The sequence below is a fragment of the Bubalus bubalis genome, chromosome 12, assembly GCF_019923935.1.
Source record: "Bubalus bubalis isolate 160015118507 breed Murrah chromosome 12, NDDB_SH_1, whole genome shotgun sequence".
NCBI lineage: Eukaryota > Metazoa > Chordata > Mammalia > Artiodactyla > Bovidae > Bubalus > Bubalus bubalis.
This window is the reverse complement of record NC_059168.1, coordinates 15873585-15897259: the sequence shown is the minus strand read 5'-3', so window position 1 is coordinate 15897259 and position 23675 is coordinate 15873585. Positions and strand designations below refer to the sequence as shown.

The 23675-nt window shown below is 39.8% G+C and overlaps 1 protein-coding gene across 12 annotated transcripts in view; it reads right to left on the bottom strand.

Annotated features, from left to right (window-relative positions):
* Positions 1-23675, bottom strand: part of RASGRP3 (RAS guanyl releasing protein 3) — a 93348-nt gene that overhangs the window by 31039 nt on the left and 38634 nt on the right. For 9 of the 12 annotated variants that reach the window (XM_006069507.3, XM_006069506.3, XM_006069508.3 and 6 more), the window contains 9 exons: positions 17602-17734; positions 12714-12904; positions 11364-11466; positions 9464-9526; positions 8484-8615; positions 6928-7075; positions 5275-5448; positions 4753-4869; positions 1017-1292 (listed from right to left, as the gene is read on the bottom strand). In XM_006069507.3, coding sequence (XP_006069569.1) covers positions 1017-1292; positions 4753-4869; positions 5275-5448; positions 6928-7075; positions 8484-8615; positions 9464-9526; positions 11364-11466; positions 12714-12783 — 1083 coding nt within the window. In that variant the 5' untranslated portion in view covers positions 12784-12904; positions 17602-17734. The remainder of the gene's footprint in view (positions 1-1016; positions 1293-4752; positions 4870-5274; positions 5449-6927; positions 7076-8483; positions 8616-9463; positions 9527-11363; positions 11467-12713; positions 12905-17601; positions 17735-23675) is intronic. The other 3 variants (XM_025260865.2, XM_025260864.2, XM_044925819.1) reach the window with 3 other exon arrangements.

Genomic DNA, 23675 nt, shown 5'->3' with positions numbered 1-23675 from the left:
TGGGTTAATTTCTTCCAACCGACATCATTCCTAATTATAGCGTTCAGTTCATCTGTTGAGCCCCTACATATGCCAGGTACTATGGAAGGTGCTGGGGACATGCTATGCATAAGGCAAGTAGACAGAAAAAAAAAACCAAATCTAATGTCAAGTGTTACCTCCTATAGAGAAGAAAGTACAAAGTGCAAGGGCAACACAGGTGACAGATGCATTACTGCTTTGGAGGGAAACAGAATGCTCCCTTAGAGCATCTAAATAAAGAGAGAGGCATTTAAATTTAAGCTAGTCATGGGGTGCCAGAGGGAGGGGGGCGGTGGGATGGAGGGCTAAGGAAAGGATTTTCCAAGAAAATGCAATGGCCAGAAAGTAGAAGGCAGCAATTACTGGTGGAAAGTCTAAGTCCCATACTCCTCAAAGGCAGGTGTGATGCGGGATCGGGTGATCAGAAATGAGGAGAGACTAAGAGTCAGAAAGCAAGTCCTGAAGGGCCTCCAGGGCCAGACTGGGAAGTGCCTCTGGTGGTCTGGGGAGGTTGGTGGGAGTGGGGGCAGGGAGATCTTGGAGGAGGTTCCTGCTTTACTCCAGGCTTCAGCTACAGCTATGCGGTGAGGATCCAGAGAAGCCAGTGAGCTTCTCTTGAACCTCGCCTCCCAGGGGATGTGTGTGATGCAGGATTAGATTAGTGTGATTCAGGATTGTGAGGCCCTGAGGACAGAGCTGGAAGGCCTCTCTAAGAACTCCAGAAACCAGAGCTGTGGGGGCAGAGACTGGGACCCTCAAAGCAAACGGAATTTTCTTTGCTTGGAGATCATATTTAACAGTTTGAACTTACGCAGGTTACAGGTGTGGCTTCCCCACCCTTCCTCCTTTGAGATTTCTTTCCAACCACTGACCCTGCATCCCACCCCTCCCCTGCCCTCATTGTGAACTGCTGGCGGGAATCTTTCTGCATCCCCTGGGAGGTGAGGTTCAAGCTCCAGTCTATTGGAGCACAAGCTCCAGCCCGTTGAACTCACCGTGAGCAAGTTGATCAAATCCAGGTTGGGTTCCAAGTGGTGAGAGGCATTCTGCAGGGACACCAGTTCACTCAGGGTAACAGAGAGCTGGTGCATTTTCACAATGTTCACTTTGTTCTCCTCTGTCCAGTCTGGGAAAATGACATGGACTGCTATCAAGTCTTTCAAGTGGACGCCAAGGATTGGGATTTTGAAGCCGTCGCAGTCGGCAAAAGCCTTGCGGTAATTACAGTAATTGCCATTGGAGGAGACCAGCTCTGTCATTTCATTCCAGTTCTGAGAACAGATGGAAAAGTAGATTTTCAAACAGCCTTCCCTTCTGCCCACCCCCAGGCCCAACAGTGTGTGGCTAGGCAATTCCTCTGCTACCAAGAGAAGTATTGATTGCACCAACATTGATGCAGGGAGATACTAACCAGGAAAAAGAAAGTTAGAAAACCTGACTATGAATTGGACAGCCTGTTCCATTCTGCTACAAAACAGAAATAGCCCACACCTCTGCCTACCTACTAGGGATATTGAGATGTTAAACTGAATCATTATATAAGTATTTAATAATTCATGGAAATATTATAATCCAAAAAATAAGCATGTATTATATTTAACATATGCAGTATATTAGAATTTCCTAGTTCCAAGAAAGTTGCATTCAAGATATAACTTGAAGGGCACAGGACAGGGGCAGGAACAGTCATATTTATGTGTGAGATAGCTGTGGTTTTGGACTCTGCCGCTAAGTAAGAAGGTGACCTTAAGCAAGTCACTTCACTTTTAGGGACATTAGGTTTCTTTTTCTGTAAGAAAGAGGAGTTTGAATAAATAATTTTTCAATATACACTGGTGGTTCCATTGAATTATCTTTTTTTTTTCCATTTTTTTCCATTGAATTCTTATTTTCACATTTAAAATATGTTTTGCTCTCTACTGGAAATTCAGTACTAATCTAAAGGGAAATGAAACACATAATGAGCCCCATTATACTTGAAATGAGTACAGTGTTTGAGGTCAGTCAGCAGCGCTCCTGTGGCTTAAATTCTCCTGTTCATATGAACAAGTTATTGTTGGTTGTCTAACAGCAACCAGACCTTCCTAACAGACCCTAACTTTGACTAGTATACTCTTTCCCATGTGTCTCAGATGGAGCTGTTTCCATGCCCAAGTCCAAGCATAGGTTCTGATCTACCATCATCATAATTTCATCCCTCTGCTTTATGATTGGTTCAGGAATAAGAGTTAAGCCAATCAACATGTTGCATTCCACTGGATACTGTCATTGGCCCAGGGGTGGGCATGTGATTTGAGATGGTCCAATCTGCCTAAAAAAGAAGGTCTTTATTCCAGGGGGACAAAGCTAAAGAGAAGTTTTCCCTACGTCCAACTTTCATAAACAAAAGAGCAAAATTTTTCCATTGTTGCAGACAACCCAGTCAGGAGGGAAATCAGTCTGATGAAAAACAAAAACAAAAACCTCACACTCAGAGGAATTCAGAGCAATTGAGCCAGAGTTCTGATCAGCCCATGCATGGACTTGGCCTTGCCTCTGGACTTTCCAGGTATGTGACACAATTCATTTCCTTATTATTTAGGCAATTCCAAGATTTTTATTCTAACTTATAGCTGAAAGTGTCCTCACTGATACAGCAAAGTACACTTTTACAGAGAAATCTTTTGATAAGGATGAAATGTTCTTTTTTGCTCAATAAGGAAAAATTTAATTGCAGTCTGGAAAAAGTTCAGTTTGGGAAACAATCATTGCTTTAAATTATTTTTGTTCCTGGAAACTCAGCTATAAATCTGAAGGCTTTCTATATAAAAGATTTCTTTCTGTCCCCTCCCTCTTCTTTTGTATCTTCCACCGTGTTGAATCCAGTTCTATGAAGAGAGCCAGTGTTTAATGACTTCATTTGAGGAGCGGATAATAGGAATGATGTCTGTCTTATTTGCCTTGTAACCTTCATGTATTTCACAATACCTATCAAATCGTAAGCACCAAATACATATTTTTTGAATATTTACAACATGTTCAGTTCAGCTGAGTTCAGTCGCTCAGTTGTGTCCGACTCTCTGTGACCCCATGAATCGCAGCATGCCAGGCCTCCCTGTCCATCTCCATCTCCCAGAGTTCACTCAAACTCACGTCCATTGAGTCGGTGATGCCATCCAGCCATCTCATCCTCTGCCATCCCCTTTTCCTCCTGCCCCCAATCCCACCCAGCATCAGAGTCTTTTCCAATGAGTCAACTCTTCACATGAGGTGGCCATAGTACTGGAGTTTCATTCCTTCCAAAGAACACCCAGGGCTGATCTCCTTTAGAAGGGACTGGTTGGATCTCCTTGCAGTCCAAGGGACTCTCAAGAGTCTTCTGCAACACCACAGTTCAAAAGCATCAATTCTTTGGTGCTCAGCTTTCTTCACAGTCCAACTCTCACGTCCATACATGACCACAGGAAAAACCATACCCTTGACTAGCCGGACGTTTGTTGGCAAAGCAATGTCTCTGATTTTCAATATGCTATCTAGGTTGGTCATAACTTTTCTTAAAGGAGTAAGTGTCTTTTAATTTCATGGCCGCAGTCACCATCTGTAGTGATTTTGGAGCTCAAAAAAATTAAGTCTGACACTGTTTCCACTGTTTCCCCATCTATTTCCCATGAAGTGATGGGACCAGATGCCATGATCTTCATTTTCTGAATGTTGAGCTTTAAGCCAACTTTTTCACTCTCCTCTTTCACTTTCATCAAGAGGCTTTTAGTTCCTCTTGACTTTCTGCCATAAGGGTGGTGTCATCTGCATATCTGAGGTTATTGATATTTCTCCCAGCAATCTTGATTCCAGCTTGTGCTTCCCCCAGCCCAGTGTTTCTCATGATGTACTCTGCATATAAGTTAAATAAGCAGGGTGACAATATACAGCCTCGACATACTCCTTTTCCTATTTGGAACCAGTCTGTTGTTCCATGTCCAGTTCTAACTGTTGCTTCCTGACCTGCATACAGATTTCTCAAGAGGCAGGTCAGGTGGTCTGGTATTCCCATCTCTTTCAGAATTTTCCACAGTTTATTGTGATCCACACAGTCAAAGGCTTTGGCATAGTCAATAAAGCAGAAATAGATGTTTTTCTGGAACTCTCTTGCTTTTTGATGATCCAGTGGATGTTGGCAATTTGATCTCTGGTTCCTCTGCCTTTTCTAAAACCAGCTTGACCATCTGGATGTTCATGGTTCACGTATTGCTGAAGCTTGGCTTGGAGAATTTTGAGCATTACCTTACTAGCGTGTGAGATGAGTGCAATTGTGTGGTAGTTTGAGCATTCTTTGGCATTGCCTTTCTTTGGGATTGGAATGAAAACTGACCTTTTCCAGTCCTGTGGCCACTGCTGAGTTTTCCAAATGTGCTGGCATATTGAGTGCGGCACTTTCACAGCATCATCTTTCAGGATTTGAAATAGCTCAACTGGAATTCCATCATCTCCACTAGCTTTGTTCGTAGTGATGCTTCCTAAGGCCCACTTGACTTCACATTCCAGGATGTCTAGAATATGTTAATGGGGTTTAAAAGCATTTGTATTGAACACTTGCTGCCACTTCTATTCTGTTTTCCAGGAGGTATGGCCATAACCTCCTACTGTCTAAGAAGAAAACTTTCCCCTTCTGAGTGACATTTGTTAGGATCATCCTACCTGTAAACAATTTCTAAGCAAACTTTTTACTTGGGATTATGATCTGGTTCACTGTACCTTTGTAACTTCTGAAGAAAGATGAGAATGGGTCTCTTTGAGCCGGGAAATGGAACTATGACTAAGGCCTCCCACCACTGCCATCAGGGTATTAAAATTTTTGAGCTGAAGGAGTTTCTGCAATAAAAAAAATGTTAACTTCAATACTTTGTAACAATTTTTGAATTATTCTCACCTTTTGGCAGTACAAATGAAGTCATGTACAATTTTAATAATAAGGATGTAGGAAAAACAATATCAATTCAAAATGAAATACAAACGCAACTCTAGAAAAATGTACTAGAAACACTAGAAAAATATACCAATCCTCTCACAGAAAATAGCTACATTAAATACTTCCAAGTGTTGCCAATTAAAAGCAATCTTCTTGCATGAGAGAAGTATATTTGTTCATTAGACATTTAGTAGTTTAATTACCTTCTACAGTGTGAATTTCAAATTTCTTCAATGACTTTTCTCAACCAAGTGAGTGAATATCTAGAACGCTTTAAGAATCCCAGTCTAATTAACAGACATACATACCTTGGCAACATTGATAAACTTTGTGATGACTTCTGCTCTTTGCTGAGGAGTTGGTTTGCTAAGAACCATCAACTGGACCCACTTAGAGATTCCATTAAATAAAGCAATAGATCTCTCCAAGGTTGGGTTATTCTCCAGGCAGCCATGGATGACATAGCTTTGGTAATCAGTGAACTAGTAAAGGAAGAATCAGAGACTCTGAGTTATAATGGAGTCTTTGAAAAATCATAAATTAGAATGTTTCATGGAAGAGGTGAGACACTGTTTCATGACAACATCACTATTTCTTTCATTTCACACTTACATGGCATCTTACACATATGAATATACTATGAATAATGACTATATCTGTACCTTTAACATGCTGTTTCACTGCATTTCACTCTCCCATACACAGACACTCAATTATTACACACCATAGTGTCGGTGGGGAGAGCAAGGGACAAGAGTCAAAGTCACATTCCAGTGAGTCCAAAATTTGCTGGATCTTAAGATCCATATGGGGCATTTGCTAAAACACTGGTTTCAGGAAACTTGTTAGACCTAAAGAATCACTGTTCCAGAGGAATAATCTAAGAATCTCCATTTTTCACCACTACTGGTGATTCCAGTGGTTGGGCAAGTTCGAGATACAATGGCATGCATTAAAGAAGAGGAAATGAACATAACAATCATAATTTCAAGTCAGAATAAGCTTGCAAAATTGTTCTCAAGAAAAGAAGAGAAAAAAAATAGTAACTGAAGTAAGGCCACTCTTTTGCAAAACAGATACATTTTCTTGAAGTCAGCATGGGAGTCATCAGATATTAATACACAAGAGCCTCCTATCATATGAACAGAGCATGAAGTTTTCTCTCATGGCCTGCCTGTGGGGTCTCAAAAGGTCCTCTCCAAGCAGGATTACTTAGTGAAAAGAATCAGTCTTTCAGAAATCCATACTTCTGACCTCATGTTTTTCTTTGCAAGCAATAATGTAATTCATTCTTTGGCATCTTGGAAAAGGAGTGACATGCCCAAAGCTTGGTGAGACAAAGACAAAAGCTACTTGTGAACAATTGTGGAAATAGTATAACAAATGGAAAGTGAGTGAGTCAGTGGCTAGGAAGAGACCACAGTCGAAAGGAAGAAAGGGGTCATAGAGAAGGAATTCTATCAAGACAAAGAAAGAAAAATTTAATCCAGGATCTCCATCCCTGAGAAAGAAACAGCCTAATGTTAAGATTCTTCAGAAAGCTTACAGTTCCTAATTTCAACCTATACCCATAATTAGGCATTTATACAAATCCCAACCTAAATAAATATTTCTTCCCCCCATATGAAGGGCCCAGCCAAATGCATTCACTTGGGAGACATCAGTGGAGCTAAATAAACCTTGAATGGTTAAATCTCCACCAAGTATTTAGAAAATCATGCTTTAATCCTATGAAAGGAGACATTGAAAATAGCGACAGAAATATAGCTCCTGAGCCATAAAAGAAAGACAGGATAATATTTATCTTTGGTTAAAAGGGATTGTTCCTGTGAATTAAGGGCACTTTTCCAGAGGAGCACAGTGACAGAGGCTGCCAACAGTTCAGAGTATGAAAATGCAGCTCTTGGGAAAGTTGGCATGGAGGTTGTTATCCTTGGAAGAATAAACGTCCAGTTCCTTACTGAGATCCTTCTAAAAGATTTATGCTCCAGAAAAGTGAGGTGCTCAGCCAATTCAATGGGCTCCAGATGGTCGAATAGCAGACAGGCTTTTCCCTTCTTGGATACTTTTTTTCTCTGTGTGACTCTTCTCATCCAGTCATAGGAAGGACTATGAAAGAAAAGCAAGTCTGGTCAATGTGCTGAAAGCCCATTGCACTCAGTGGAAGTTATTAACCTACTGACTCTCTAACTCTTGGCCTGCTTCCAGGGGCTTGTGCAAAATACACACCCTGCCCTTCATGTTTGAAGAGAAACCCACTGACCCATTGCCAGTAGAACATAATCTTCAAGTTGTTTCTCCAGACAGGGTTGGTTTGCATGGATTCATCCAGAATCTCTTACTTGGTCTTTCTTGTGAGCAGTAAGGTCTGAATCATGAGGGATTTTGTCAATATATAGTTGGGATGGAAACCACCAAAATCCATATGGTCCGCAACATATGGATTATCTGAAAAGCTTGTTATAAAAACAGAGGCCTGGACCTCACTACCAGATATTCTGACTTACTAGGAATGAATAATCTGAATAATCTATTTTTTAGCATCAACATTTATCAAACGCTTGATGTCCCAGGCACCACTATAATCACAGGTATTAACTCATTAAATCTTCACAACTCTATCAGGTAATACGATTATTACTTCCATTTTAAAGATGAGAAAAAATAGGCACAAAGAAGTGAAAAATTTATCCAAGCTCACATAGCTAGTAAGTAGAGGAGTTGGGCTGAATAATCTATATTTTTAACAACACCCCTGATAATCCCAGGACCATTCATCATGGATCACTCTTGAAGAAGTATTTTAGGAAAGGAGACTAGAGTATGAATGCCTAGGACACAAAAGTATATATATTTTCAATATGGATAATGATACTTAAAACCCTAAAATAGCTTTATCTATAAAGTTAGCTAGTAATATAAAATGCTAGCCTAATTAGCACCAAGTTCCTAATTACTGAGCTAATCAGTTCATGGCACAGCTATGGTCCACATTTGCACAGCCTCAGGCGGACATGAGAAGCACCATGGTACAGAGCATCTCGAATTTGAATGAGCATATGCATCACTTGGGAATCTTACTAAAATGCAGTTTCCGATTCTGCAGCTTTAGGGTGGGGCATGAGATTCTGTGTTTCTATTGAGCCCCTGCCCCCAGCTAATGCCAGAGCTGCTGATCCACAGAACACAGTGGCAAGGGCATAGGAGACTAGATTCAGTAACCAAGTACTGAGCATCTATTAGGTGTCAAATACTTTCACATATTATCTCATGTACCTCTTGGGTGCTCATTATAACCCCATGAGAAAGGTACAATTTCTACTTCACAAACACAGAAATTGAAGCTTGGAGAGATAAACTATGTCCAATGGGACTGTGCTCTTCGCAGCAAAGCTTTCCTCAAAGAAGCACACCTTGGTTCTGAACAGGTATGGATGGAGGTCAAGTGGGATCATCACTACCCCCTCCCCCAAAAAGCAGACTCATCATATTTGAAAGAAGCTTGCACCATTCTTACATGCTGGATATGTCGATGAGACTGGTGTGTTTCTCGTATCCCAGTTGACTAGCTACTTCCCGGAATTCCTCAGTCATACGGATCAAACCGAGGTCCAAATTAAACTCTGCAGGAAATTTCACAATCCAGTACCTAAAAGACATCAAATATTTTTGACAACCAGAAGATTTCAAGCTAGATCTCTGTGGAAACTATGGTGTCATTTTACAGATTGCATTTAACAATGTTTCAAGACCATACCTCAAATTAGCAAGCTCTTATCCCCCATCTATCACATTGTCTTGCTCTTCCCTGCTTCAATCAAGGACCCAAGTCCACCACTCCTACTTTGAGAGTCTCTTTCTCTCTAGAACCACAGCTGAGAAGAAACCCTTCTCCCAACTCATGGCAAGTAGGTGGGAATGTGTACAGTAAGGGAGTAAAAAAAAATGAATGCACTCTTTCTCAGAGCGGCTTTCATCCCCTAAACACATTGACCACTGCTTGATTGTCCAAAAGAAAGATAAATTCTATGCCCCCAGCAACAGAAAGTGAAAGTGAAGTCGTGTCAGACTCTTTGCGACCCTATGGACTGTAGCCTACCAGGCTTTTCCGTCCATCGGAGTTTCCAGGCAAGAGTACTGGAGTGGGTTGCCATTTCCTTCTCCAGGAGATCTTTCCAACCCAGGGATCGAATCCTGGTCTCCCGCCTTGTAGGCAGACGCTTTCCTGTCTGAGCCACCAGGGAAGCCACCAGCAACAGAGGAGAGCCATTTTTTTTTTTTTTAATTTTATTTTATTTTTAAACTTAACATAACTGTATTAGATTTGCCAAATATCAAAATGAATCCGCCACAGGTATAGAGGAGAGCTATTTTTAATGAAATCAACAAAAGGGGGACTTGAGTCCATTTTACTGTCAGATTAGGTCTGTAGTTTGGGGAAAAGAAAACTGTCAATAATTCCAGAACCAGAAACAAGACAATTAAATTTGTAAGTACCTCATGAAGTAGCAGATCTTTAATCGAAATTCATCACAGCTTTCTCCACTGGCATTTCGATAGGTACACTAGTTAAGGAAAAAAATCCTTGCACGTTGTTTCCTTTGCACAGATCTGTGGCTGTTTAATCAATTTAGATGAATTCCTAAGAAGAGGACTATACTATTAGGGTGACGTGGATGTTCAAGTGGGGAGAAAAGTGGGTTCTGATGACATCAGTGCTAAATAACTAGCACCATGTATTATTGCTCTGAGATGTATTTTTTTGGTCTGGAAGAGAAGCCACTTATAAAGTGAATTTTACCTTCCTGAGCACTTACCAAATGATGACTGTCAACTGTAATGACAAATTTACTACTAACTATAGATAATTTAAAATGAATAGTACATAGAAGCACCATTTTAGCCAAAAAGATTTTACATGTAGGATTAATGGCATATGTAAGTACTCTAATTTCTTTAGTATTTGAAAATGTCATCATTTTGGGGTATAGTAATATACACATCTTGCTGTTATTTAGTCTCAAGTCTATTTATTCATACTTTTTAGCTAATATTTACTGAATTCATGCTATATGCCAAGTACCATGGATATGCAGTGAGCAGGGAATCCAAAGAGAGGAAAATCTAGAGAAATGTGAATTCACAGGTGGTTTCAACTCCCATACAATCTGCACTTTCAGATATTAAGTTTTACTGTGTCTAAATACCCCTTTCTATTTGTGTTTCATATAGCAGTGGACATAATGATGATGAGAATACTATCTGTGAGCACATTTTGTGGACAGTGTTTGTACCCTAAGGAGGGAATGGGGCCAGACTAAAATAGTTCCCTCCATCCTTCTCTACATACCACCTTTCAATAGCAGGACCCATGGAACCCTGGGACCACAAGGTACTAAGATATTGTTCATTTCCAGGGACCCCTGTTCAGGGTGAATGTTCCCTTCTCGTCTCTAACACCTACTCCCTGTCTGAGGTTGGGGGGATGGTTGATGATGGAGTGAAGAAGTAGAAAGTGGAGGAAACTTGAAGGAAGCAGATGGAAGCCCGCTAGCCCTAATTACACTCAATGGCCCCACTCCCTCTCAGGCTCTCCCTGCCCTGCAAGGCTTCTCACTCATCTGCAGGACCCCTGGGCTTGCAGCAGGCAGAGACTAAAGGAACCTACGTTAGCAATTATATAATAAACATTAGATCTCAGGGACTAAAACCTCCTTATAAGTATGTGACTATTTTGTAGCCATTTTTCAGTCATTTGGCTTTTAACCACCTTTTAGGATTGTACCATGCACAAAAGTGGTGGATTGCTAAAAGTCCTTATTATAGAATGGGGTTTCTAACTATGGTTATTTCCTTTGCCTTTATATCAGAAGAAAATCTAAAATTAATGTCAATCAACAGATTATAATAAACCTGCTAGAATGTTCCTTGTGTCTCACCAGCAAGGGACGATGTGAAAATTTAGGTGATGTTTGTGCCTGAGCCAGATCATATTATTCTGGCTGGCATTTCCATATGTCTAAACTGTATCCTCTAGGTCTACCATTCTGCCTTCCTAAAAGGAATAAAGTAACTCTTGAATCAGTGTTAAATATTCTTTCATTATACTAACAGCAGAAATGTTAAAGACAAGTTAGAAACATTCAGGCTACAGCTCCTATTTCATTTCATATCAAGTGGTTATTTTCAAGTAGAGCCAAACATTCAGATGGATAATCAGCTATTTGGTCAATCATCCGAATGTTTTGTCTAGACATCTATATATATTCACAAAACAGCTGGATAACTGACTGAAGACTGTTTATTCATCTTAATTTACTGGCTTTGGTTAGAAACTTCATCTAAGTACAGAACTTGATTTATGATTGTAAAAATTACACAGTAGTTAAAAAGATATATGCAGAGAAGTTTTTCTGCCAATTCAGTGGAAGACAAATACCATCGGTGCATCAGTAGAACTATTCTTGGCAAATAACTATTATTCAGCTCTCCATTGTCATCTGTTAAAAAATAAAAGAAGATTAAGAGGTGAGGAGACAATAGCACATACTACTTTTCTCTTTTTCTAATACCAGTAGAGAAACATTAGTGTCAAAAAGTTCTTGTAGACCCAATTATCATTTTCCTCCTACTTCTGGTATTTCCTTGCAAATTAAGTGGGTAGGTCTCATCCTTCCTCTGGTGTAGAGTTGCCAGGTTTCACATATAAAAATATAGGAGATTTAGTTAAATTTGAATTAAGGCAAACCACAAAGAATTTTTTAGTACAAGTATGAACCATGCCCTATTTACGACATACTTATACTAAAAATGTGTCTCATCTGCAATTCAGATTTAACTGATCATCCTGTATTTTATCTGGCAACCCTACTCTGTCTGGTTTAACTCTTGCTAAAACAATCAATTCAACAAACAACTTCTTTGTGATTCTATTTGTACAAAGAATAATCCAAAATTCTATGGTAGTTAGACAACATGAAAAGCATATAGCTGTAAAGTCTACAACTTTGGAGGAGATATAAGACTTATAGACAAACATAGAATGTAGGAGATTGTGCTATTCACACGTGTCTAAGCCAAAGGACCAAGAAAGGATCACAGCAGCATGGATCATGTCCATGAAAAAATCAGAAAGGGCGATGGTGAGTGGAGGAAGCAGTCAGCATTCCTGACTGGGGAGTAGAGGAATGATACTATGAAGATTTGAGATGACACCTTAAATGAGGCCTGAAGCAGAATTTCAATGAAGGAGTATGATAAAGGCATAAAGGCAGAAAGATGCAGGGAATATTCCAGAAACATTAAGTGAACAGTATGTCTGGGTATTAGCTGTGGACAGTAAAAGGAAGGAAATGCATGGGGCAATGATACTGGGGAGACAAACTGGGGTTAATAAAAAGGCCTTAAATAACAAGGTGCATGAGTGCATGCTAAGTCGCTTCTGTCGTGTCCAACTCTGTGTGACCCCATGGACTGTAGCCCGCCAGGCTCCTCTGTCTGTGGGATTCTCCAAGCAAGAATACTGGAGCGGGTTGCCATGCCCTCCTCCAGGGGATCTTCCCAACCCAGGGATCGAACCTGCAACTCTTACGTCTCTGCACTGGCAGGGGGATTCTTTACAATTAGCGCCACCTGGGCAGTCCCAAATACCAACGTATGGAGACTGACTTCTGTTCCACAGCAACACTTGCAACTGAACTGGGGGAGGTAGAGTAGCAAGACGTACAAAAGGGAGAAAGGCTCGTACCAAACATCTCAATGCAAGTGCTCAGCAGCTCATCTAATGTTGCTGCTTTCCCAAGTCCACTTGACCCCATGGTTATGCGCCGCCGTCAAAAAACTAGGGGCATTTTCAACGTCATGCAGATCATCTCCATAATTATGCAAGTGGGTGATGTTTGTGCTTAGAGGTGGTCTCTGTCCTAAAGTCTCAGGGCTCTAAAAAACAAGAAGAAAAAATATCAGACTAGAGTTCTGCCAGACTAGTTAACATATCTTTAACTAGAGTTAGAGCATGGCTTTCCTACCTGAAAAGATAATGACTTCCACTTACTCTGTATTTCTGCAAGAAAATTATCAAAGTGATAAGAGATTGTGTGAATCACTATGATGGCAAAATGCCTGCTAAACTATTCCTTAGCATGTATGATGCTCTGAGACCATGGGAATGTGTGTGTGTGTTAGTCACTCAGTCGTGTCTGACTCTTTGCAACCCCATGGGCTGTAGCCCGCCAGGCTCCCTTGTCCATGAAATTCTCCAGGCAAGAATACTGGAGTGGGTTGCCATTTCCTTCTCCAGACCATGGGAATGTTCCCTATCAAATAACATCTTGTTTTTCAGTTGAAAAGAATTTACAACATTTTACAATTTCTTTATTTTCTTATGTGATAAAGACATTCAGGAGCATATTATCATAAACATTCAGTTCAGTTCAGTCGCTCAGTCGTGTTCGACTTTTTGCAACCCCATGAACTGCAGCACGCCAGGCTTCCCTGTCCATCACCAACTGCTGGAGTCTACCCAAACCCATGTCCATTGAGTTGGTGATGCCATCCAACCATCTCATCCTCTGTCATCCCCTTCTCTTGCCCTCAATCTTTCCCAGCATCAGGGTCTTTTCCAATGAGTCAGCTCTTCGCATCAGGTGGCCAAATTATTGGAGCTTCAGCTTCAACATCAGTCCTTCCAGTGAACACCCAGGATTGATCTCCTTTAGAATAGACTGGTTGGATTTCCTTGCAGTCCAAGGGACTCTCAAGAGTCTTCTCCAACACCACAATTCAAAAGCATCAGTTCTTCTGCACTCAGCTTTCTTTATAGTCCAACTCTCACATCCATACATGATTATTGGAAAAACCATAGCCTTGACTAGACGGACCTTTGTTGACAAAGTAATGTCTCTGCTTTTTAATACGCTGTCTAGGTTGGTCATAACTTTCCTTCCAAGGAGTAAGTGTCTTTTAATTTCATGGCTGAAATCACCATGTGCAGTGATTTTGGAGCCCAGAAAAATACAGTCATCCACTGTTTCCCCATCTATTTCCCATGAGGTGATGGGACCAGATGCCATGATCTTCGTTTTCTGAATGTTGAGCTTTAAGCCAACTTTTTCACTCTCCACTTTCACCTTAGTTCTTCTTTACTTTCTGCCATAAGGGTGGTGTCATCTGCATATTTGAGGTTATTGATGTTTCTCCCAGCAATCTTGATTCCAGCTTGTGCTTCCTCCAGCCCAGCATTTCTCATGATGTACTCTGCATATATGTTAAATAAGCAGGGTGACAATACACAGCCTTGACATACTCCTCTTCCTGTTTGGAACCAGTCTTGTTCCATGTCCAGGTCTAACTGTTGCTTCCTGACCTGCAAACAGGTTTCTCAAGAGGCAGGTCAGGTGGTCTGGTATTCCCATCTCCTTCAGAATTTTCCACAGTTTATTATGATCCACACAGTCAATAGCTTTGGCATAGTCAATAAAGCAGAAATAGATGTTTTTCTGGAACTCTCTTGCTTTTTTGATGATCCAGCAGATGTTGGCACTTTGATCTCTGGTTCCTCTGCCTTTTCTAAAACCAGCTTGAACATCTGGAATTTCATGGTTCACGTATTGCTGATTACTTGGATTAATTTTATTACAATTATATGAAAGTGAAAGTGGCTCAGTCATGTCTGACTCTTTGCGACCCCATGGACTATAAACTCCATGGAGTTCTCTAGGCCAGAATACTGGAGTGGGTAGTCTTTCCCTTCTCCAGGGAATCTTTCCAACCCAGGGATCAGACCCAGGTCTCCTGCATTGCAGGTAGATTCTTTACCAGCTGAGCCACAAGGGAAGCCCAAGAATACTGGAGTGGGTAGCCTATCCCTTCTCCAGAGGATCTTCCCAACCCAGGAATCAAATCAGGATGTCCTGCATTGCAGGTGGATTCTTTACCAACTGAACTATCAGGGAAGGCCCTACAAGTATATATAGAGAGAGAAACTTTAAAGTGCAAATATATTAATGAGGATTATATAAATGTGATCATGTAAATGTTGAACAACTGGTAAAAAAAATATTATTTGCATAACTTTTCTAATAGTATTATTAATAGTATTAAAAATATTAACAATAATCTATTGAACATCCACATTATGTACCAGGTTTTATATCAGATGTTTTGCATATATTATCCAACTTGACCTTCACAGCAATACTTTAAGGTAGTAATTATGATTTCCAGTATAGACACAAGGTCATGGGGTTCACAGAAATTTGGCAGTTGGTCTAAAGCCATACAGTTATTAAGGCCTTGAATCAGAACTCCATTATAAAATAGTTTTTGGTTTCCCTTTTTCCCTTTTATGGCTCTCCCAAGTGCGGACATGATAAGCTGTCATAATTTTGCCCCCTAATCTAGTGTGAAAACTAGCACTTCACACCGTCTCAAAAAGACGATATAAACTAGGTTATTTGTCACAGAGGTAGAAGGAAAATGTGGGCCTGAGAGCTGTCCATTTTATAGCAACGTCATGGGGAAAGTGGGATTAGAAACAACCTCTCCGAGATGCTTATACCAAAAGTGTCCCTGTAGGAAACACAAGATCATTTTATTTTACAGAGCAAGTCCTTGATGCCAGCTCCATACAAGGCTTAGAGAAATGGAGACGTCATCATGATGTAAGACAGTTATCCACTTTGGACAGTTTAGCAGGTAAATGTGGCCATTTGGACTTCATCTCTTGAACTGTTTATAGTCAATGTCTCTTTTACTCTCAAAGTTTATTTATTCCTTTGTAGTCATGGAGCACCTGACAATTGCTAGGCACTAGGCAAGGCATTGAGGCTGCCAAGATGAACTCATCATCACCTCATCCCTGCCTTCAGTGGGCCCAGTCAACTTCAGAAGGCAAACACATGAATGCAAAGAAAAGAAAAAAAAAAAAAAGCCTAAGGTCCACATGTGCGGCTGCATTAGTTCAACGATGCCACTGAAGATTGACATCTGAATGAGTCTATTCACCAGCTAAATAAATCCAGTGGGAGCACAGTTTTGTGCTAAAGGTACCACTCTTAGAGCATCAAAAGAAGAATTATTTCACGTGTCATAAAAATAACAGAAACACTGGATCAATGCTGAGCCACTTTGATACTCAAAGGGTTTGTGAAATGGGATTGTTAAAGTAGTGCAGAACCAACTCTTACATCTCTTAACAAAGTAACCTTATCAGTAAGACCCTTCCCGAACTCCATAATTTAACACAACACCCTCTCTCCATGCCCACCTCCCAATTGGCATGCCCTATCTCTCTTCCTGGATTTATTTTTCCTCATAACATGTATCCCCATTTAAGATGCTATATATTTTACTTGTTCATCTGGCACTTAAATCTTTCTAGCACTACATACATAAGCTCCATGAGTACAGAAATTTTTGTGTTAGCTCTCTGGTATTTTCCCCAATTCCTAAGATTTTGCCTCTCAAAAAAAGAATTTGCTGAATTAATGAATGAGTAAATGGATGGATAAAGAAAGAGTAAAATAAAAATGATAAAATGCTGGTCTTTGAATATGTATATATTTGGAAGAGTGGATACCATAAAATTTTAAGAGGTTGTTTTTTAGTTTGTTTTAGTACTAAAAGCTACTAAACTGTAGCTAGTTTAGTAGCAGCTTTTAGTAAACATTACTGGAACAGATGTTTTCTAGATTTTCTGCAGCTTTCTAGGTATGATAGTACCTGCCTATACTCCACTGATAATAAGAACTTGGTACCTCTTCCAGGACATTTTGCAGCAGAATTTTTCTGATTTTCTTAATGCAAATTCTGTCAACCCCATGAAAAGTCAACACTGGACAATTGAAAAGTTTGATTACCTTCTTATATCAGTTCAGTTCAGTCACTCAGTCATGTCCGACTCTTTGCGACCCCATGATTTGCAGCACGCCAGGCCTCCCTGTCCATTACCAGCTGCTGGAGTCTACCCAAACCCATGTCCATTGAGTCAGTGATGCCATCCAACCATCTCATCCTCTGTCGTCCCCTTCTCCTCCTGCCCTCAATAAACAGGCTTTTTTTTTTTTAATCTTGTTAATGCTTGCTAATGAAGAGTAAATGTATTACTTAGAACCAAACAACCTAGATTAATTAAACTAATTCTGAGGTCAAAACCAAAATTATTCAGCTAATCTGGGGAAGGTATTGACTTTCCCCAGAGGGTTAGAAGTAATCTGGCACCAAAGACCTGTCACCGTATTTGGAGTTGTATTTGTGATCTGCAAAGAATCAGTACATGAGAGCCAGATGGACGAGGCTCTCTAGTTACAATCTGTTTCTGCAATCAGGAGATGTATCTGTGTCCCTGTTTAGAATTCTATCACCTGCATATGTACCTGAGATCTCATTTCATTTGTGTGGATATTATTGTGTCTACAACTGTTTGTTCAAAAGTAAAGTTTCTTTATTACAAAGGCAATATGCATTCATCATTTAAAATAGGACAGTAATGAAAAAGGAAAGAAAAATAATTATCCACAGTTTCATCATCCAAAGAACTCTTGTTAATACCATGGCATGTTTCTTTCGGTTTTTCCTCTCATAATTATTTTGGCAAGTTTCCTACATAATCTACAATAGTTTAAAGAAATACTTACCTATTGGTCTTACACAGATAGATACCCAGACCTGAAAGAATATTAAGGGCAGTTTTCATCACTGGCAAATGCACTGAGGATGCAGTCTGCTGAACTGGTTTATCCAACACAAATAATAAGTACTTTGGAGACCCTGATAAAAGAACAGAAATAAATCCCCAGAGTTAAATAATAGGAGCCCCAAATAATCCATTGCATTTAAGCATTTCCAAAACCCTTCAGTTATAAATGGGTTTGAGATATTTGTCTAAACATCACCCACAAAATTAATTAAAAAGACAATACATTTGAAGTAGTTATTTGGTGCCATGATATTTTTAAGATCAAATTGTTTTTTAAAAATAAAATAAATTCCAGCCAATTAAAAGCTACAAGTATGGAGGACTTCCCTGGTGGTCCAATGGTTAAGAATCCACCTTCCAAGCAGGGGACGTGGGTTCAACCCCTGGTCAAGGAACTAAGATTCCTCATTCCATGAGGCAATAAGCCCCTGAGGGAACTGGAAAGAAGCCCTCACAGCAATGCAGATCCAGCGTGCTGCAACTAAGACCTTATGCAGCCCAAAAAACCTGCAAGTGTGACAAAACCAAAATTTATACACAACATACAATATTATTTTAGTCCAAATATACATCTATGGGTAGATTACTCATTAAGAATTTCCAAACATTGACTTTTGAATGTTAGTAAATCTCTGAAACAATTTGTTATGGTGATCATGAAACTGATTCTAAATCACTCCTGACAGTTTCAGTGAGAATGTCAATGTTATTTTATTCCATGTTGTTTAGTCTTCTGATGGCTTTGGACTTGCTTTCGTGTTGATAGGAACTCTCTGGCTTCAATGAAAATTATTGCTTCGCAGCATAAATATTTTTCACAAGTTTGAAAAGGACACAATAAGTCAAAATTTTCCCAGAGCTTGAATTCTTTCTAAGAAAGAAAGTCTCACTTCAAAAGAACAATAGACTTCTGTTGGGTGTGATTTTCAAAGGCCATGATGTCTTCATGCAGCAAAAGACTTTCATTAATGTGACTTGTGAAGACCCAAAAAATCCTTGTGAGGTGGCTTAAGACAATAAGAATGATGCTGTCAATGTTGGAGATTGTGCAAAGGAGCCAACTCCATGCAACTATACATGGACAGATATTAAAAGTCCCAGACTCTTGACTCAGAGCATTTAGTTTTCCAAAATCGTGTTTCAATATCAGATAGACAAATGGGGAGAATTTTACTACTTTGAGTAAAATGCCATTACCATTCTGAGTGAAATGCCATTAACGCTAATTACTAGACTGTGTCAGACTTTATTTTTTGGGGCTCCAAAATCACTGCAGATGATGACTGCAGCCATGAAATTAAAAGACGCTTACTCCTTGGAAGGAAACTTATGACCAACCTAGATAGCATATTCAAAAGCAGAGACATTACTTTGCCAACAAAGGTTCATCTAGTCAAGGCTATGGTTTTTCCTGTGGTCTTGTATGGATGTGAGAGTTGGACTGTGAAGAAGGCTGAGCACCGAAGAATTGATGCTTTTGAACTGTGGTGTTGGAGAAGACTCTTGAGAGTCCCTTGGACTGCAAGGAGATCCAACCAGTCCATTCTGAAGTAGATCAGCCCTGGGATTTCTTTGGAAGGAATGATGCTAAAGCTGAAACTCCAGTACTTTGGCCACCTCATGCGAAGAGCTGACTCATTAGAAAAGACTCTGATGCTGGGAGGGATTGGGTGCAGGAGGAGAAGGGAACGACAGAGGATGAGATGGCTGGATGGCATCACTGACTCGATGGACACGAGTCTGGGTGAACTCCGGGAGTTGGTGATGGACAAGGAGGCCTGGCGTGCTGCGATTCATGGGGTCACAAAGAGCAAGACACGACTGAGTGACTGAACTGACTGACTAGACTGTTTGAGTTAGAAGGTAACATAAAAGGCACGCACCGTCAATCTTGCAAAAAACTGGGTGCTCGGGAAGGGGTCTCCCTTTGTACACAGTTCCTCTTCCCTTCCCATATTTAAAAGCATTTAAGTTGAGGACTTAAGGTGAAGTATTATCAAAGATCAATGTTTAGAAGTACAGGAAGAGATGTTAATTTAGAGAAAGAAGAAGGAAATAGGAGAAAAAAAATTCTGTGACACTAGGGCATCCAGCGGCAGGTGGCCTCATCAGCAATGGAATCGCATTCCTGAAAGCGCTGAAGCCAAAGTAAGGTAATGACTGTCAGAGATGTTGTAGACTAAACTCCCAGACAGCGTCTAGGAAACATGCCAGAATAACAGCAAAGGTTGGTTGCCTTGTAGCTCTAGGATTGCAGACTTTATAAGGTGAAATATTACATCTAGTAAGTATTCAAGGAATAGTGTTGAAATTATATTGGCCATATTAGAACTTCCAAAGATAGTTTTGTCTATAGCACTATCTCTGTTGCAAGAAAAGACAAATAAAATCTCTTGAAAGATTCTTCCCTCCTAATGGCAGATATAGTCTTAATATATAAGTAACCATAAGTATGTTCCCACACTCATATGACCTTCATATGGAGACAAGGGGATTGCTCCAAAAGCCTAAATCCTTTGCTAAAATGAGCAGTAGTTATTACAAACTTTTATAGTTAAAGTTTTAACAACTAAGGTGTCACAGCATTTGTAATTCTGGCAACACTCAAGCTTAATTTTCCTTTCTCTACAGAGACATGAAATTTTAAAAGTGCTGTGATTATATTCACTGAGACTCCACAGTAGAATCAAGATTATTGAGTTCAATAAGAGAAATGACAAAACTATGAAAGATATAGTTAATTTATTTGACAAATATTGTAAGTAAGTGTTAAGTGTTAGTCACTCAGTTGTGTCCAACTCTTTGCAACCCCATGGACTGTAAGCCCACCAGGTTTCTCTGTCCATGGAATTCTCTAGGCAAGAATACTGGAGTGGATAGGGGATTTTCCAGGGGATGTTCCTGACCCAGGGATTAAACCCGGGGCTCTTGCATTGCAGGCAGATTCTTTACCAGCTGAGCCACCAGGGAAGTCATGACAAATATTGGGTTGGCTCAAAAGTTCATTTAGGTTTTTCTGTAAGATCGTACAGAAAAACCCAAATGAATTTTGTGGCTAACCCTATACTTATTGAATATCTACTAGACACAAGATACCAAGCAAGGTACACTTGAGTGGCTGGTAGAAAAAGTTGGAGACAAGCAGAGAGAAGGATAAATTGACGAACAGGACAAACATAATTCTTGCTCTTCAGTTCAGTTGCTCAGTCGTGTCCTATTCTTTGCAACCCCGTGAACCGCAGCACATCAGGCCTCCCTGTCCATCACCAACTCCCGGAGATCACCCAAACCCATGTCCATCGAGTCGGTGAGGCCATCCAACCATCTCATCCTCTGTCATCCCCTTCTCCTCTTGCCCTCAATCTTTCCCAGCATCAGGGTCTTTTCAAATTCTTGCTTTTATACTCCAGCAAAGAATTAAATAAGAAATTAAAGTATCCTGTGAAGGGCTGGAGCACTAAGACAGTCTAGGAGTCAGACGGGTTTTAGCCAGGCCAAGTATGGGTAGAATGATAGCAATTAAGAAAAGTTAAAAGATATTTAGAATGACTGATGTATTGAATGGGGCAAGAGATGAGCCTAAAAAGGTCAGTAGCAATAGCTCATGAACTGTATTGTTAGCTATATTAAGGAGTTTGGGCTTTATCTGAAAGGTAACGAGAATCCATTGTTTTAAAAGTGAGTAGGAGAATGGTATGATCAAATTTGGATTTTTTAAAAGATTCTTCCAGCTGCAATATGGAGGAGAAATTAGTAAAGACTACACTAATGACCAGTTCATAGTCAGTTATAGCTATCTATGCAAGAGATATAGGTTATCTAAAACAATGTGTGGCCGTGAAAATGGAGAGACGTGATTGGTCACAGAGCATCTTTTGAAGGTAGATCCACCAAGATTTACTGATCTGTTGGCTATGGGGAATAAGTAGAAAGGAGGAATCGGGGATAATTTCCAGATTTCCAGCTAGACATCTGGTTGGGTTACGGGCCATTTCCCCTGAGACTGAGAAACTAAGGAATGGGGGAAGGAGTAGGAAGTTCATGGAGAGGGCAGCAAACAATGAATGCATTTTTGAATGTGTGGAGTTAAGAGATGTCTGAGACATCTTAAGGGGAATGTTGAGTTAGCTTCTGGATATCTGTTACATGTTTAAGTGCTAAGCATCAGTGGAAAGGGAAATTTAAGGGGCAAGAGAAAAAGAACTTATATAACAAGGTCTTTGGAAAGACAACAGTGATGGACTGTGCCCAGGTGGAGGGATTTACCTTGGATAAAACAGAAGGTTGCCTCTTTCAATGTAAAGGCATGGAAGAGGAAAAAACAGGTATAGATACAGGTGTATTTGTTCTTTTGATAGCAGGAAGTCGAGGAAGTTCCTGTCTAGTGACTTCTATTTACTCTAAAAGAAGGAGACAAGGTCATCCGCTGGAAGGTCTGATGGAAGCAGATCTGAGGTTTACCCAGAGGAGAAAATAAGCAAAAGATACTGTATAAGATCAGAAGAAAGAAACCAGAAGTATTGGGATTATTTTCATCAAGAATAAAAGGCTGATTTTCTCTTCTTCTGGAGTTTGTTTTGAGAGGAAGTTTAGTGTTCCTTGTTCCTTGGGTGACATTACTTACTCATTTCTTCTGTATGGAGCAGGCAATTCTGGGTTTCTATTGTTATCATCTAGTCACATAAGTTTCTGTAAGTATGAACCTCAGAGCTAAAGCATGGTTGGCATTTTCTGGATGGTTTCCATATGAGGGCATGGGGCTCCCGTCTCACCCAGCTTTGCTTACAACAGGGAAGATGGAGACAGATACTATTGGAAAGGAAACTATAATAAAGAAATAATTTACCTACTACACTTTGACTTGCTCCAGGAAATTTCATTCTGGCAACTTCAACCTCAGCACTCATTCCCATGTTCTCTACCTTTCTAGTCAAGATTTCTCTGTCTCGGACCCACCATGCACAGTCTCCAATGGTTTCATTATCTGTTACTTTTTACAAGGTCATATGTCACAAGACACATTACTGTTGCTCACTATTCAGATTTAGCATTCTTTGGTTATTTTCTTTCAATGTCAGCTCTGAGTTCTTGGAACTTATCTTTCTACTTTATTTCCTCCAATCAGTTACTTTTGCTCGAGTGCTCTGTTAAAGTCTCATTGCCAGCACGGTCAGGGTTGATTCTATCATAAAGCAACTTAGAAAGTATGATAGTATGAACTTAGAAAATGAGCCTAGTGCTAATAGCAAAGTTAAAGCATTTCAAATGGGCCATAGTGATGACCCATAGAAGAAAGTATCCCACATTTACAGATAGTGAATCAATATTCCCAAATTCTATTTAAGACTGAGCGGAAGCAATAGTCATGAATAATATTGAATCTCTCAGACACAAAAGCGATTTTTTTCATTTTTGACTTAGATAGGTTTATTTAATGTCACAATGAGATTTTCCTGGGTTTTAAATTTTTATTTGATTTGCTTATTTTTTCCCTACAAAGAACTTTTCCTAAATTAATTGAGCATTAATAATAAATGTTGTCCTGGATTTTAGAAAGCAAAATAATAATAACTTATACAAATACTACTTGTTGGAGAGTATAATGTGACAGACATAATGTTGGGGAAATTACCTATATTAGGTTTAAATCTTATAACACCCTGAAAACTAGGTATTATAACCATTTCATAGAGGAGGAAATTGAGGCTTGGAGAGGTGAAATTATTTGTCCATATCATATTATTAGTTAAGTGGCAGAGCTAAGTCCATCTGACTCCAAAAATGTATATTCTTTTCACTATCCAGACAAATGTTAGCTGTTGCTAATGCTTGCCTATTAGATCCATTTTAGGCATTATCTAGAACAAATGTTTACTGTTCCCTTTGCTTAGCCTCTAAGCATTCTGTCACTGGCACTATTGTCTGAAAATGAATAACAATCATTATTACAGCAAGCTCGACAATTTAGGGACTCACTGGTACCAAACACCGAACACAAGTCAATAACCGTCT